This window comes from Cantharellus anzutake, assembly GCF_015039405.1.
Source record: "Cantharellus anzutake strain C23 chromosome Unknown EI90scaffold_24, whole genome shotgun sequence".
Taxonomy (NCBI): Eukaryota; Fungi; Basidiomycota; class Agaricomycetes; order Cantharellales; family Hydnaceae; genus Cantharellus; species Cantharellus anzutake.
The window spans coordinates 300,811-316,011 of NW_024066974.1; the positions used below are offsets into that span (position 1 = coordinate 300,811).

At 48.6% G+C, this 15,201-nt stretch overlaps 3 protein-coding genes across 3 annotated transcripts; 1 reads left to right on the forward strand and 2 right to left on the reverse strand.

Moving 5' to 3' along the window:
* Nucleotides 1-6,199: 6,199 nt before the first annotated feature.
* On the reverse strand, nt 6,200-7,444 carry EI90DRAFT_3016499 (uncharacterized protein; the record flags this gene model as incomplete). The annotated part of the gene is made up of 2 exons (XM_039056997.1): nt 6,200-7,026; nt 7,084-7,444. The coding sequence occupies 2 exons, from the start codon at nt 7,442-7,444 to the stop codon at nt 6,200-6,202; spliced, it is 1,188 nt and encodes a 395-aa protein (XP_038915868.1).
* Nucleotides 7,445-12,106: 4,662 nt separating this feature from the next.
* On the forward strand, nt 12,107-12,377 carry EI90DRAFT_3058327 (uncharacterized protein). The gene has a single exon (XM_039060362.1). It carries the CDS (start codon nt 12,163-12,165, stop codon nt 12,349-12,351), a length of 189 nt encoding a protein of 62 aa, XP_038915869.1. The 5' UTR covers nt 12,107-12,162; the 3' UTR covers nt 12,352-12,377.
* Nucleotides 12,378-13,237: 860 nt separating this feature from the next.
* On the reverse strand, nt 13,238-14,476 carry EI90DRAFT_2996157 (uncharacterized protein). Its single transcript, XM_039056209.1, has 2 exons — nt 14,209-14,476; nt 13,238-14,171 (listed from the first exon to the last, which is right to left on the reverse strand). Exons 1-2 carry the CDS (start codon nt 14,382-14,384, stop codon nt 13,289-13,291), a joined length of 1,059 nt encoding a protein of 352 aa, XP_038915870.1. The 5' UTR covers nt 14,385-14,476; the 3' UTR covers nt 13,238-13,288.
* Nucleotides 14,477-15,201: the final 725 nt, after the last annotated feature.

The following is a 15,201-nucleotide window of genomic DNA, read 5'->3' on the forward strand; positions in this document are numbered from 1 at the left end:
CAAGATGACCTCATGGGAGGCCATGAATTCACAGTAATCATGGACCACAAAGCTTTGGAATATTTCAAAGCGAAAAACCACAACTCAGGGAGACACCTGAGATGGCAAGCCTTTTTCGCAAGCTTCAATTGCAAAATAAAATACGTGGAAGGCCACAAAAATAAAGTGGCAGATGCACTCTCATGATACTATGACTCATCAACAGACGAGGATCTGCATTTCGACGATTATGTGTCGGCGGACATCCAACTGGACAAAAATGCAGAAGATATCATCCCCAACAGAATCGAGGAATACAAAGAACTGCTACTAAGCAGTACCCTGAGTAAAAACTCAGAGAAAAAGAGACTTGCAGCGATATGTGCGAGAAATACCCTAGAGGAAGCTCTGGGGGGGAGCGATAACCTAGAGGAAACTCTAGGGGGGAGCGCCCAAAATCTGGAAGAAATCATAACTCCAGAAGAGAACCTTCAAAAACAATTCGAAGAAAAAGACCTCATTGAGGCAATAAAATCTGGATACTTGAAAAGCCAGATCCACCGGGAAATCCTAGAGAACCCGGGGAATTTCAAAAACTTCTCCATAAAAGATGGGCTGATAACCCAACTTGGAGAAGGAGGAACGACCCAAATAGTAGTCCCAAAAGGGAACTACGAAAGGAAGTCCATTCGGGGAATAATCCTCGAGAACATCCACGAAACACTTGGACACCTAGGATCCAAGAAAACAGTGGAAACCCTCCGTCGACACTTCTGGTGGAAGTCGATGAGGAAGGATACCCACAAGTTCTGCAGGTCCTGCAGAACTTGTCAAACGACAAAGAAAAGCACCAGGAGAAATCCCAGAATGCTTCACCCACTCCCGACCCCGGAGACACCATGGTCGTCAATAGCCATGGACTTCACAGGTCCATTCCCAACAAGCTTGGGATATGATTACCTCTGGGTAATCATCTGTAGGTTGACGTCCAACGTCCACCTAATTCCAATAAAGACAACAACGAACACACTAGAACTAGCATTCGTATTTCTTCGTGAAGTTGTAAGACTCCACGGTCTACCACACTCGATCATATCAGATCAAGACTCAAAATTCACGTCAAAATTCTGGCACAAACTACACCGAATACTCGGTGTACAGTTGAAATTCACAACTGCATTCCACCCGCAAGGCGATGGCCAAGCGGAAAGAATGATACAAAAAGTAGTACAAATACTACACGCAATGGTTAGACCAGACCAACGCGACTGGGCAGCGAAACTGTCGATGGCGGAATTCGCGATCAATGCGAGCTCGAACACATCGACAGGATTTGCCCCGTTCGAATTAATCTACGGCCATATGCCAAAGATGTGCCTAACAGCACCACTCTCGGACTACCCGGGAGTAAATGACTTCACTCAAAAAGCGAAGGAAAACCTCATGGCAGCACATGATGCGATAATACATAATCGCGCTGCCCAAACAATCCAGGCAAATAAGAAAAGACGCCCGGACCCACCTTTGAGAAAAGGCGAGCTCGCATACTTATCCACGGATAAGCTGAACTTACCCAAAGGCAGGGCAGGAAAACTAAAGCCCTTATACATAGGGCCTTACGAAATTCTGGAAACATTTCCAGAAACGTCAAACTACGTCCTCAAGTTGCCACCACAACTTGAACAACGCGGAATCCACCCAAGATTCCATGTATCCCAGCTCGCACCTCACGAGCCAAATGACCAGGAAACCTTCCCAAATAGGGAAGTAAACATATTCTACAATTTTGGGGAAGACCCCGATCGCAAAGCAGTAGTTCGCAAAATCCTAAACCACGCGTGGGTTCACAACGAACTCTGGTTTAAGGTTAAATGGGAACTAGGGGACACCACATGGGAACCCCTAGGAAATTGCAACAACCTCATCCACCTGGACGAGTACCTCACCTTACAAAATGTAAGGGAACCAGAAAAACTCCCTATCAAAGAAGACAGGGAACTCTCGGCATCACTACGCCCCCAAAAACGGAGGCAGAGGAAGTAAAGCTGAGGGACGATGGCCCACAGCCAAGAGCATGGGAAAGTTCTGGGCAAGTAACTCGCCTGGACAGCCACACCATGTACCAGAGATCACATGGGCTAGGCGAGTAACTCACCTAGACCACGTGAACCACAGGCTCATGTGCAAAAAGAACACACAACTGCGGTGAATCCCACGCACGCAAGAACGAAACCCCCTCCCACCACCACGAGTAACATAACGACGAAATGTCGTTCTCTGGGGGAGGCAACCCTCAGTTTGATCCAAACAAACCACCGGATATCGAAATACGACAACCCAGGGAGCAAGGCTCCCCGGAACAACAACAACACCAGGCGCAGATAAGCGCCATGGATTACACGACGCATGCAGCACAAATGAGTGCTGCAAACCAACAACCATCTGCGTTGCTAACAGGCACTGCATACCCCCAGCCTCCCCAAAGAGGCTTCCAACCATACGCGGTGCAAACTGCACCGATGGCGCAACAAGCACCATTCCAGGGGCAGCATTTGCTGCTGCAGCCCCAGGCATACTCCCCAGGGAACTTCCCTGGCCAGATCAACCCCTGGATTAGCCAATTTGGCCCAGGTCCAACAACACCCCAGCCAAATGCAGGCTGGGAATCAGCCATCACGTCAGCGGTAGCTGCTCAGACAGGTCAGCTCCATGAGGAGCTGAAAGAGATGAAGTCCCTCATAGGAGGGAGACGAGGGAGCGACAGCGGCTCCTCGTCCAGACCGTCCAAATGGGCACGGTCTGATAACTTGAGGGCGTTAGAAGACACCTGCGACCATTGCGCCCACTGGAGGCGCGAATACAACAGAGCACGAAGAGATGCTGAGGGCATCTTTGACTCTCTGAAAGACACAGAGAGAGAAGTTGATCTCCAAAAAAGGGAGATCGAATTACTGAAACGCGAGCTCAGAGAGGCATGCGCACTGGCAGACCTCGCTGCCAAACCCATCATGATGGGGGCCTCCCAGGTCAGGGGGAGGGGATACGGTTCCGGGCCTCATGAGGTGCGGCCCCACATGGGGACTAGCGCATCAAGGGGTGGGGCACCGACTATCCTGCCACCCTGTGGGCAGGCGACCCTGTCCGGGTTGCATAAGGGCCCGCCCTCAGAGGGGCAAACCCATGTCGAGGGGAAGAGGGAGAGCGGTAGGCAACCGATGGCAGACCCTAAAATGGGGACCACTGCCAGAGGTGGTGGGCCGCTGAGTACCTCAGCACCCTATGGGCAAGCTACCCTGCAGGGAAGTGTCCACATGCTATACGAGACCACCGAACTCAACGAGTTCGGCAAAGTCAAAGCTCCAGTCAACATAACAATCGACCCCAACTTCCCCATGAGGAGAATAGCAGGGTCAGAAGCAGCGCATGACGCCGCATACGCTTGGTGGACAAGCGTGAGTGGGAAAGAATTTGTACACTGGTACGAACAGGCCGAAGCCGCCTTCAAAAGCGGCAAGGTACATAGAACCCTTTGCGAAAAAGCGAAGGAAACCAAGAAATACTTCTTGGGACTCCCGAGTATTGCAAGACTCACGTAGGAATATAATTCCCCAGAGAATAAGGGGAAAATCTCCTGGGAAAGTCTAGGCAAAGCTGCCTACTTAAAGTCCCAGTTCAAACCACTCAGGACTCCTGAGGAACGTGCCGCAAGAACTGTGGAACGGGAAGCGAAAGCTTCCAAATACCGGGAAAGAGACGCAAGTCTCCGTGCTGGACAACCAGCCCAACGACCATCCTTCCCCACGGGAAGAACGGTAGACCTACCGTACTCTACACCTGAGCCAAGCAGCTCAGGAACACAACAACCCGCTCCCACCCAGGGAGCACCCACTTTGTCGAGCCCACAGCCTGACAATGTAGCCCAGGCTACATCATCACATCCGATGCAGCAATCAGATGTCCAGATGAACAACCCGGAGGAAAACCCTCCTCCGGGGCAATGAATCCACCCTTGAGAGAAGGGAAAGTGACACGGTAATACACCATCGAGGCGCCCGTGAAAACACCTTCCCCAAACTCGAGGCCCCACACACAATACTGTATGCGAGGAACTGCAAGTAACAATTGCGGAAATCTCCACTCTGTCAAAAGACCCACATCCACCACCGCTCGTGTGTAAACACCACTTACACATGAACCCTCACAGAACAAGTGAGGAACACCAAAGACATACAACCTTTGGGTCGAAATTCATTTTCGACAAACTCCACTTTTTTTTCCTTTCTTTCTTCTTCTCTCCCTGCGATACCAATGTATCACCGTTCACTTCAAAGTAACGGCCCACACTCATTCATTCCTTAAACCCCCTCTCTTCCTTTCACCAACATGTACAAAATCGCCCACTTTAAAGTGGTGACAACAAAAAACACTCATTGATAATTCCAAACTCAATGTAAATCAACTATTAAAACTCTGTTTTATTTACTATCAACCTTGTATGCGTTGCAAATGCAACGCAAGGGGGGAGAATGTCAGGGCAATAGCCCCAAACCCCGAGTCACATGTAAATTAGATACACATAGTCACATGGGCAAGCGGGAACCTCCGGGTAACTGCTTACACACCACCGTAAAATACACTATCTTGTATCACTTACGGCCTTGTGTGCTGAGCCACCCTAAGACCTCACACTCAGTCTGAAATCAACTAGAGTACCCCCCTGTCTGGTCTGAGTCCCCACCTCTGTAAAGGGGGCATCCCCCCCTCCAAGTCTGTCCTTGCTGAGCTCACACTCCTCCAACAGGCCCACACTGCCTGCAAGTTTTGCTTGAAGTTCGCTGTAAGTTCAATCTGTAAATAAGGGATCTCCCTCCAAGGAGTGGTAACCCCACCCATTATTCATTATCTTATTGTATACTTGTCTCAATTTAAACAATGTATATACAATAACATGGGAATTTGGGAAAAGGAACAGAACTCCTTTTCCTCCCCATCGTTGATAATTAAAGCTCCATACAGCTCAACTTTATTGATGACCTGAGGATTGAGGAGAATTGGGGTTGGAACCTACACCAACCCCTTACACTTCATCACGAAAATCGGACTGGCGCTCCCACATGGTCCAGATGCTCCCAGGTGCTCTGGAGCCTCTGGAGTGCTCTGGACCAGGGGACTTTGCTCTAGTTGCCTGCCGATTTTCGTGATGTTCCCCAGATGTCAAGCTCAGGGCACAGTGCTCCCCTTGAGTCGCTGAGGCCATGATCCCACTCTGCTAACCTTGAATGGCACTTCCGGATGCACCACATATTTCTGCCCACACCTCTGCATGTGCACACTCCGACCTCTGCCAATACCTCCAACCCTGACTCTGACAGAACCCCACCTGTCTCTGACACTACACTGTCAATATACAGCCCACCAAAGTGTATTATTAGACAGAACACCTGAGGCCTGAGGTGAATGGGGGAATGGAACATTACTGTCCCCAAACAAGTAAGCAACCCTACACTCTCGTAGATAGTAGATATACAATGAGTATAAGATATAAGAAATAAACAAAGATAACTAACCTCAGTCTCACCACATGCATGAGAACTGAGGGAAAGAAACTAATTCAAATGTATGCATATAGTTTGTGGTCTTCACGGATAAGTCCAAAATAGCCAAATAAGGAAGAAAGTGTGACTTGTGGGAACAAGTCACATGGTCTAACCAAGTAAACTCAGTCCTTCCAGCAACGTCCGGAAGGGGTCACATGCTAGTGCCTTTCAGCACTACTGTACCTGCATGACCAATTACTGGCTGAGGTTCCGAGTGTGACACAAAATAGTCAACCAGCTTCTCTTTGTGATGTGTGACAAGCAACCGGAAGAGGTGGCAAGGTTGGTGTGACACCAGCCACAGTGGCACTGGAAATGTCCAACTGGCAAATTTTCATGTTGATACATTTTACACCAAAAAAACTACTTCCTTGCAGATGGCTTTTGTTTTCATTGAATTTAATTCGATTTCACACAGCCACTTAGGTGCCAAAAAAAAATGGTGTGACAAGGATCATTCAACTGGAACGTCAGTGTGATGCGTGACAACAGCCCACTTACACCCGGACCGGAAGGTGCGTGTGATGCGTGACCGGTAATTGGTCGTGTGGGTACAGTATATGCGCTGCCCTCCAACATCTTATGCAGAGCCAGAGCGACAATGCTATGTGACTACGATTATGTTATCCCAGGTGGGGGATGAAAGATGTCCAGGATGTAGTTCGGTACAAATTAGGGGGTGGAGATCGCAAAGACGTGAATGTGAGAGTGAACAGGATAATCCGAGCAATAGCATAAAGAAAGATGGAGAGATTTGCAAAGATCATGAGTACATTTCCTTCCTGTCCCTGTCTTTCAATGACCCATGCGAAAGGGCCAGGGCCCACAGTAATAATTATCGCGGATATGCGCCACAAAAGTTTCTCCGCACGCGTCGGAAATGGATATGACCATGCGAGGCAATGAATCCCACCAAAAATGATACCAGTAACTAAAAATATCCATATTGGACTTGCTTCCATGATCTTCGCTGCGGGGGAAGTTGGATTTGACACGTTCTCCGTTTTGGGCAATATTGGATCAGTGACGGCATCGGAATTTGAGGGATTAGGCTCAGTCTCTTCCATTACATGGATCGGGAAATGGACGTCCAGTGGTTTGTGCCACCACAAAGCATAAACAAGGATGCTAAGTGCTGCATAAGCAAGAGTCATCACTTCCAGTTGTGACCTGGGTAGATGACTTGCCCACCGTCCAACATACTGAACGGCAAACCACAGTAACTGGAGGACGACAATGGACTTTGAAAAAAAATCGCCTTTGCTTCTGTCAAGGACCCCCTCCCTTGTTACCGTGACCTTTCGATGACCCCACGACTTGTCGATTATGCCGGGGTATTTCTCAAAGAGAGTAGAAGGGTCTCCATTTATATCTGGCTTTACCACCTCTTGTTTGGAAGAGTCGAAGAAGCCACCCATAGTAACAAAATATGAATGGGTGAATGTCCATCCTTGTGGAAAAATCAATGTCAGTTCTTCAACTGAATTATGTACATTCAAGCGCAAACCTTGAATTCCAGCACACTTTTTTGATATTATCCACGCCTCGAAGAACTCAGCCCATGCAGCCGCAACAGCCACCTCGGGCGAAACCAACGTCACAATCATTGAATTGTTACGAGAATCCTTCCCAAATGACCAACCCGAATATTGCTCAGGCACATCTGGATGGATTGCTGTCCAAACACAAGCGAATATCGTAAGGAGGCAGCTGTACACTATGCTCCACATAGTCCGACAGTTGCGCAGATCGTTACACACATCCGAGTAACTTATGGAGAAAGCTGTACTGTTGGGTGGGGGATGTTGAGAGATAGGTGCGGCATGGATGCTTTGGGTGAGGATAAAGCTGGTGAGAGCGGCTGCCATTGTGACGGCCGCCGGGAGATGATGCAGGCACAATGAAGATTTGGACACCCAGCTTGTGAGCTTTATACCGCAGCGGGACATTGAACGCACGCACGGCTTCTAGTGTGAGAAAAAACATTTGTAAGGATTCCAAATTCAGCTCACTCTCGCATAACTGCAAGGGGAACAGGTGATTGAAGCAGCCTCATTGCGGGGTCTCTCGTTGATAGGAGTTCCAATCCGAACCAACTTTGTTGATCGTCTAATTGGATATACTTACACCTGCGATCAGCGAGTTCAAAAGGGCCAGAACTTCTGAGTGAGAAAGAAAGCCCATCAGTACTCCCGCGGGCAGATGAATGGGGTGTTAGGTGAACCGAAGAGGCGCCCTCAAAGAGGGGGCAGGACTGGAAAGGGGATTCGTATCGCATGAGCGCGCCCATTCTCGGAAATGAAATACCTCTAAATAACACGCTGCGTGCTCAACATGCAAAAGCCACAAGGGTACGATTTACTAATGTTATCTATGCTCAAAAAATCCCTCACATAACCATCATTCTCCTGCCATATCGGTCAGATGCCACCACGCGCTATTGATAAGGCAGTGTATGCCCCTCCTAATGGTAAATGATAGAGGGGATAAGTCGCCCCAAAGTGTAGTCCATCGCACCCAAGCATCTCGGCAGACATTATAGGATCACTTACACAAGTCACAGAATAAGAATGGCGAACTCCCATTAGGAACAAGGTTAACATGGAATATGGGCAATTGCTCGGAGATCATCGTTCGAGTGAATGCCTGACCGATAGAAACCTAAGAGAGACCACTCCCCGGATGGAAGACTGCTACCGGTGGGTCCGACTTGTTGGTGTCTCACTCAGCATATGGTATCGAGGCGGTGGACACAGTAGTACAGATATTATCTGGTGGACTGTTGACTAATACTCACCAAGTTGGGGCGCGTGCCAGCAGGAGCCAAGCGAAAAAATTCTGTCTATGTCATCTGAGTGTGGAGAAAAGAATCGTAAATTGGTGCTAAAGGAAAGGACATAGGGGTTCGAAATAACTCGAGTACTGGTGCCGGACGGGATCCACATGTGCGATTCTGGCACCCCATCTTAACTGGTAGGTGAACGAATTGGCAAGATCACGCACCGGAATGCGTGTGTATACTCCACAAATGTCGAGAGACATAGGCGATCGAGAATCATCGACGATTGTTAGCGGGCAGAATCTGGACATCCGATGTCAGCGGAGAAAACACCTAGGCCTGCCAGGCTGCCACTCACCCAGATACCTCAGGCAAGACGCCAGGATCGCCAATGCAGGTTTCGTTCCATTTCCTTCGGCGTATCGACTGGATTCCAGACTGGCCCGCATGCAGCACACTATGCAGGGGCTGTGTTATGGATGCATTATTTGTCCGGAATACACATCACTTACCTATCAAACTTCTCTTGTTCCAGCAACGTACCACAAGATGACTGGCGCATGAGTACAGTACAGCACGTCCATAGTGCCACAGCCAAGTGAATCAGTGCACTCCATAATGACCGCAGCAGGTGAGTTAAGTATTCACTGCGCAGCTTGTCAAAGCTCTGGGTAGGAGATTGTTCGTATTACGCGATATTTGTCTGTCCTTCAAGTGTTGAGGTTCACCGAGAAAATGTAAGTGAATGCTAATTAGCGACTTGAGCATGTGAGAGAGTACTTTACTTGGTGCTTCGTTCAAACGAATGACATCAACCCCTGAAGAGCCGAGTTTGACGGTTATGTCAAACCCTCCCACAAAAGCTCAACGAGCAAATCAATAATTCAAGGGTTGTCGTACATATGAGGGCCAGTGAATTCAGTCGGCTAGCACCAAAACTCCGGGGAAGTAAATCAATGTCTTGGCGAGTGTCAACCAGCCGCAAGAAGGCAAGTATGAATCATTCCGGGTAATCAAATTAAAATACGGGTCAACTTGTCAGAGCAAATTGTTGTGGCGTTCCGAACCCCGGCCGCAATGGTAGTATATAGTAGCTCACCAGTTGGAAGCGTGCTTAGCATTTTCCCGCAGAGTTACATTGGCAATACATTCGAGCCTGGGTGCTATGTTCGGACAGCGTGTCCAGTGCGCGTGTCGCCGAAATGAATAATGGGACTCATCCACCTTATCTTGTGCTCCAGCATAGTTTCTGACCTCGGCGACGTGTGAGGAACCTCAAGATCGGCTGTCGCCGATGACTAAGTCCTTAAGGATTAACGAACTCACTAGGTCACTAAGAGAGTCACAGGTCCAAAAGGGCTTGATTTACGGGGGTAAATACAAGAGGTTCTGTCTAACTAACAAAACTTGGACGGGTATATATATCCATCAGACTACTTATGTAAGCACACCGCTTACACGACGCAACCAGCATCATCCTACGTCACACAAAGTGCCGACGATACTATCACGTACACTACGGTGTAACGACGGGAGGGACATCAAGATACATAGCAAGCCATGCTAATCAAGCTATTGACCGGATCAAATGTTATTGACTGATTAAGATCAAGCATTTCAGCAGCGTTCACAAGATTGCTCATCTTGGTGGGAAAGGAGTAATCATAAAATGTCTTTTTCCACAGCAAGTAAACTCACAGAAAGCGCGAGGGCAACTTGAGCAACGTGAGACACAAGCACTGACTCGTGAATCGCTTCAATCATCACGAATCCTAAGATCACCTACGCGCCGCTGTATCGCAAAGCGAATCACAGCGGAGTAAGAATCGACATCGCTTCCTAGACACTGGTCTAGAGTTTATTTGGTAGTGTCCAGACCCTATTACGGGGACGTATTTGAAAATGAAGCTGAGCGTCGGAAAGGCCCAAAATGCGTGCATGTAGCAGTGTCTAATGGTTTGGTTTGAATTGCAGCAATTGAGTTGTTCACCAAGTAGTATAGGCCCGCTTCTTCTTGCAATTGGAGAGGAAAAGGGGTCGATGCAAGGGCAGTAGGACACTTGAAAGACACTCATGCCACCACCACCTTGAGGACTCCAGATCGGGAAGTAGAGAGTTCTGTCGCCTCCATTATCCAAAATACCCACTCGTGGCTGTTCGGTGTGAAGAAGGCTCAATTCAATAGCTCAGTGTTATGTAGGACTCCAGTGTTCTTACAAGAACGGATTAAAAAAATGGAAACGCGATGAGTCCCACATCCTACTATACACCGATGGCTCACTTGCGCACGACCAGGGCATCCGAAAAACGGGATACGGGTTTGCAGCCTACCAAAAGGCGCGTGTCATATTCGAAGGGAAGGGGGGAACAGGACCTAGAGCAGAGGTGTATGATGCGGAAATGGAGGGACTAGCGCAAGGATCAGCTAACCTCAAGATCTGGCTCGACGAGCACTACCAAAAAGGAGACAAACTCACCCTCTCAATCTTCTCCGATAACACTGGAGCACTCCAGCGCATAATGGCCACGTCCCCAGGACTGGACATCCAACAATCACTCCGATTCCGCAACACCATCTCCCTCCTTCTTTCAGAACGCCCCCTCTGCGACGTAATTATAAAGTGGGTCCCAGGACACGAAGATATCAAAGGGAACGAACGGGCAGACACCCTAGCCAAAGAAGGCTCCAACCTGCCGTCCGAATACCCGTACAGTACCTCAGCGGCATTCATGAGAAACCTAAACAAACGCCAATATAAGGACGAATGGATCTCTCGCTGGAACACTGACCCTATACAACAAAAGCCATCAGAATACCGAAGCTGTAACCGCATAGAACCGCAACTGCGACCAACAAAGCGGTTCAAGTCCCACTCCCGCAAATCCCTCAGCCGCCTAGTACAGCTTCGCACCGGCCATGCGTTCATCGGACAATTCTACAAACGCTTCCTACCAGAAGAGAACCCCAGTTGCACATGCGGAGAACCCGTAGAAACGAGAGAACACATACTTCTCGAATGTCCCAAGCACGAACACCACCGAAACTTGCTCCCAGACGATGAAGGTGAACTGATCCTTGCCGACCTCCTGGTGGACGAGAAAGGAATAGAGAGGGTAGCGGGATTTCTGTCAGCGAGTGGAGCATACGAGAAAGAGAGAAGGACAGAATAGACACACCCCGAGATATGACACCGCTGGAAGGCGGAACCCATCCCATTTTCGAAACCGACACCTAAAAACGGTCAACCCAACACGACAACTCAAAAGTGGAGCAGCATTTGGGCAACGCCTTATCAGAGAGATTAAGGACACCCGAATCGGACTTATTTCTTTATTTTCTCACCTTATTTTTGTGTATTTATCTCGACCCCTGCCCTTGGCGCTCTCACGAGCAGCCTACAGTTTGCAGGTTAAATATCCAGAATAAACAACAAACAACAACAACAACTCCAGTGTTCTTCTACTGCAGTATGTGCTCTAATCGCTACGCACCGCAGTATCCAACAGCCGTTATTTATAGGGAAGAAAACACAACGCCTCGAAGGCCGACAAGCAGCCTGAGAAGGGAGTAAAGGTAGGAGGAAGGAACAAAGGTAACGACGCCGGACAGCCGAGGGGCGACAGCAAAGTGCCAAGTGCCAGTGGCGGCCTTTCGGCGACGGGTGTTTTGAGCGGGTGAGTTTCAATAAATCTTACTTTGCTCGACTCAGATTTTCAACTTTGAACCACTCTATCTGCTACAACAGATGACCGCCTCCGCGTTGTTGGTGTGGTCTCGACGATCTCTTAGTCCATTTTACAAGCGAAATGTTGTCGGAGCGAAAATCGCTGCATATGTACGCCAAAATTCATCCCCCATTGCTTGCTCCACCATACCTAGTACACAGAGAATGCTACATTTCATGCCGCGTCCACACCATCCTCCTATATTTATTTTCACAGCACTCCATCCAATTTATAATTATCGTCCTGCTTTTTACATGCCCATTAAACTGACATAATTTCTCCAACGCAGACTGTTGGCATATGTACTCCGATGCAAGCGTTACGGAGGGGACACCCCCCAATGCCAATTCAGTGGATGAATCCTAATTGATCCCTTCTCTTGTCGTCCCATCCATCTAGGGTGGACGGGGCTATCAGCGGAGTGGAGCCTGCGACTTACAAGGCCCAAGACTAGTTCGTTCATTCGACAGCGTGGAGAAGTTGGATGGCATATGGTAAGTAGCATTGCTCAATATCGAAGCTGATTTCAGTGCAACCAAAGATTTACAGAAGCTCGTCAAATTTCGTCAGGCCAGAAATTATCTACACCGATTCACATCGCGCACGCTGCTGTGTCCATATTTCGGATTTCGGACGAGATGCACTGGACTTGGAATGGGGGCCTTGCGACGACTGACTCTTCCTTGTCTCGAGCCTTTGCCCAGGGATGATAGCTTGTCACAACGTTCAGCCTTTCCGATCCTGGTTTCGTCTGAAGCTATGAGTCGTATTCTTACGAGTCTACTTTCACACCGCCTTCATCGAGGCTTTGAAGTCCAGCTCAGCCTCTCAATCTACCATCCGAACTTTGAGCTACAATATGATAACGATGAAGAGCTCGCACTACCGAGCTGGCCAACCAATATTCACTCAGCCGTTGCACATTAGATCCGGTGCTTCCTACAGTTTCATTGCATCCAGACTATCTGGGTTGACCTTAGGAGTGGCCTTTCATGCTGACGGTGAAGGACGTTGGAGTCGATAGGTGGTTAGTTAGAAGGCAAGGACAAACAGACATAGTATGGCAAGAAGTCTCATTTGATCGGTGCGTTTGTGGTGATGGTGCCGGATAGTTGTGCTGAGCGCATCTGGTGCATTTATGTCCCAATACTGGAGTCTTATTATTTCTCGTTACGCAGAGCAATGATACTATGTGTCTACGATTATGTTATCCTAAGTGGGGAATGAAGGACGTCCAGGATGTAGTTCGGTAAAGATCGCGGGGTGGAGATCGCAAAGACGTAAATGTGAGAGTGAACAGGATAACCCGAGCAACAGGATAAAACAGCATGGTGGAACCTCCAAACAATCTCCCGCTGAAGTAATCCTTCTTTTCCCATCTTGCCATGCCCCATGCGAAAGGGCCAGGACCCACAGTGATGATTATTGCAGAAATACGCCACAAAAGTGTCTCTGCACGCGTCGGAAATGGAAATGACCATGCGAGGCAATGAACCCCACCAAAAATGATACCAGTGACTACGAGTATCCACAAGGAACTTGGCTCAATGGTATCTGCTGGAGGGGACGCTGGATTGGACGTGTTCTCCATTTTGGGCAGTGCTTGATCGGTGATAGCATCGGGATTTGGGGAATCGGGGTGGGCCTCTTCTGTCACACAGATTGGGAAATGGACATCCAGCGGTTTGTGCCACCACAAAGCATAAACAAGGATGCTAAGTGCCGCATAAGCAAGAGTCATCGCTTCCAGTTGTGACCTGGGTAGATGACTTGCCCACCGTCCAACATACTGAGTGGCGAACCACAGTAGCTGGAGGACGACAATGGACTTTGCAAAAAAGTTGCCTTTGCTTTTGTCGAGGACCCCCTCCCTTGTTACTGCGACCTTTCTCTGACCTCCCGACTTGTCGATTATGCCGGGGTATTTCTCAAACAGGGTAGGGGGATCTTCATTTTCATCTGGCTTCACTGCATTTTGTTTGGAAGAGTCGAAGAAGCCACTCATAACAACAAAATATGAATGGGTGAATGTCCATCCTTGTGAAGGATCGATGTCAGGGGCTTCAACTGAATTGAATTCAGCGCCCCACCTTGAATTCCAGCGATATTCTCCGTGCCTCGGAGAACTCAGTCCATGCAGCCCAAACAGCCAGCTCCGGCGAAACCAATGTCAAACTCATTTCAAAGATACGAGAACCTATCCCAAACGACCAAGCCGAATATTGCTTAGGCATATCTGGATGAATTGCTGTCCAAACACAAGCGAATATCGTAAGGAGGCAGCTGTATACTATGCTCCACATAGTCCGACAGTGGCGCAGATCGTTACACGCATCCGAGTAATTTATGGAGAAAGCTGTACTGTTGGGTGGGGGATGTTGAGAGATCGGTGCGGCATGGATGCTTTGCGTGAGGATAAAGCTGACGAGAGCGGCTGCCATCGTGACGGAGATCATGCAGGCACAATGAAGATTTGAACACCCAGCTTGTGAGCTTTATACCGCAGTGGGACAAGGCAGTGTAATGATTATTGAACACACGGCTGCTAGTGCCCGAACAAACGCTCATAAGGATTTCAAATTCAGCCCACTCTCGCATACTGCCAAGCAGGTGATCGAAGCGCGGTGTCTGGTTGAGGGTTCCAATCCGAACCAACTTTATTGATCACCTGATGGATACATGCGATCAATGAGTTCAAAAGGCCAGAACGAAGAAAGGCCATCAGTACTCCCGCAGGTAGATGAATGGGGTGTTGAGATTGCCCTCAAATAGAGCAAAACTAAAAAGGTAATGAGAATGAAATCGTACGCGTGAGCGCGCGCATTCTCGGGTAAATAACACGCTGTGCTTAACATGCAAAAAGCTACAGGGGTACGATTTGCTAATGCTATCTATGCTCAAGAATAACTATCATTCTCCTGCCATATCGGTCAGATGCCACCACGCGCTATTGATAGAGCAGTGTACGCTCCTATTAATGGTAAATGATAGAGGTAGTCGGTTCGCGAGCGCTAAGCCCATCGCACCCAACTCGGCAGACATTATAGGATCACTTACATAAGTTAGAAAGGACAGAATAAGAATGGCGAACCACCATTATTAAGAACAAGGTTAACATGG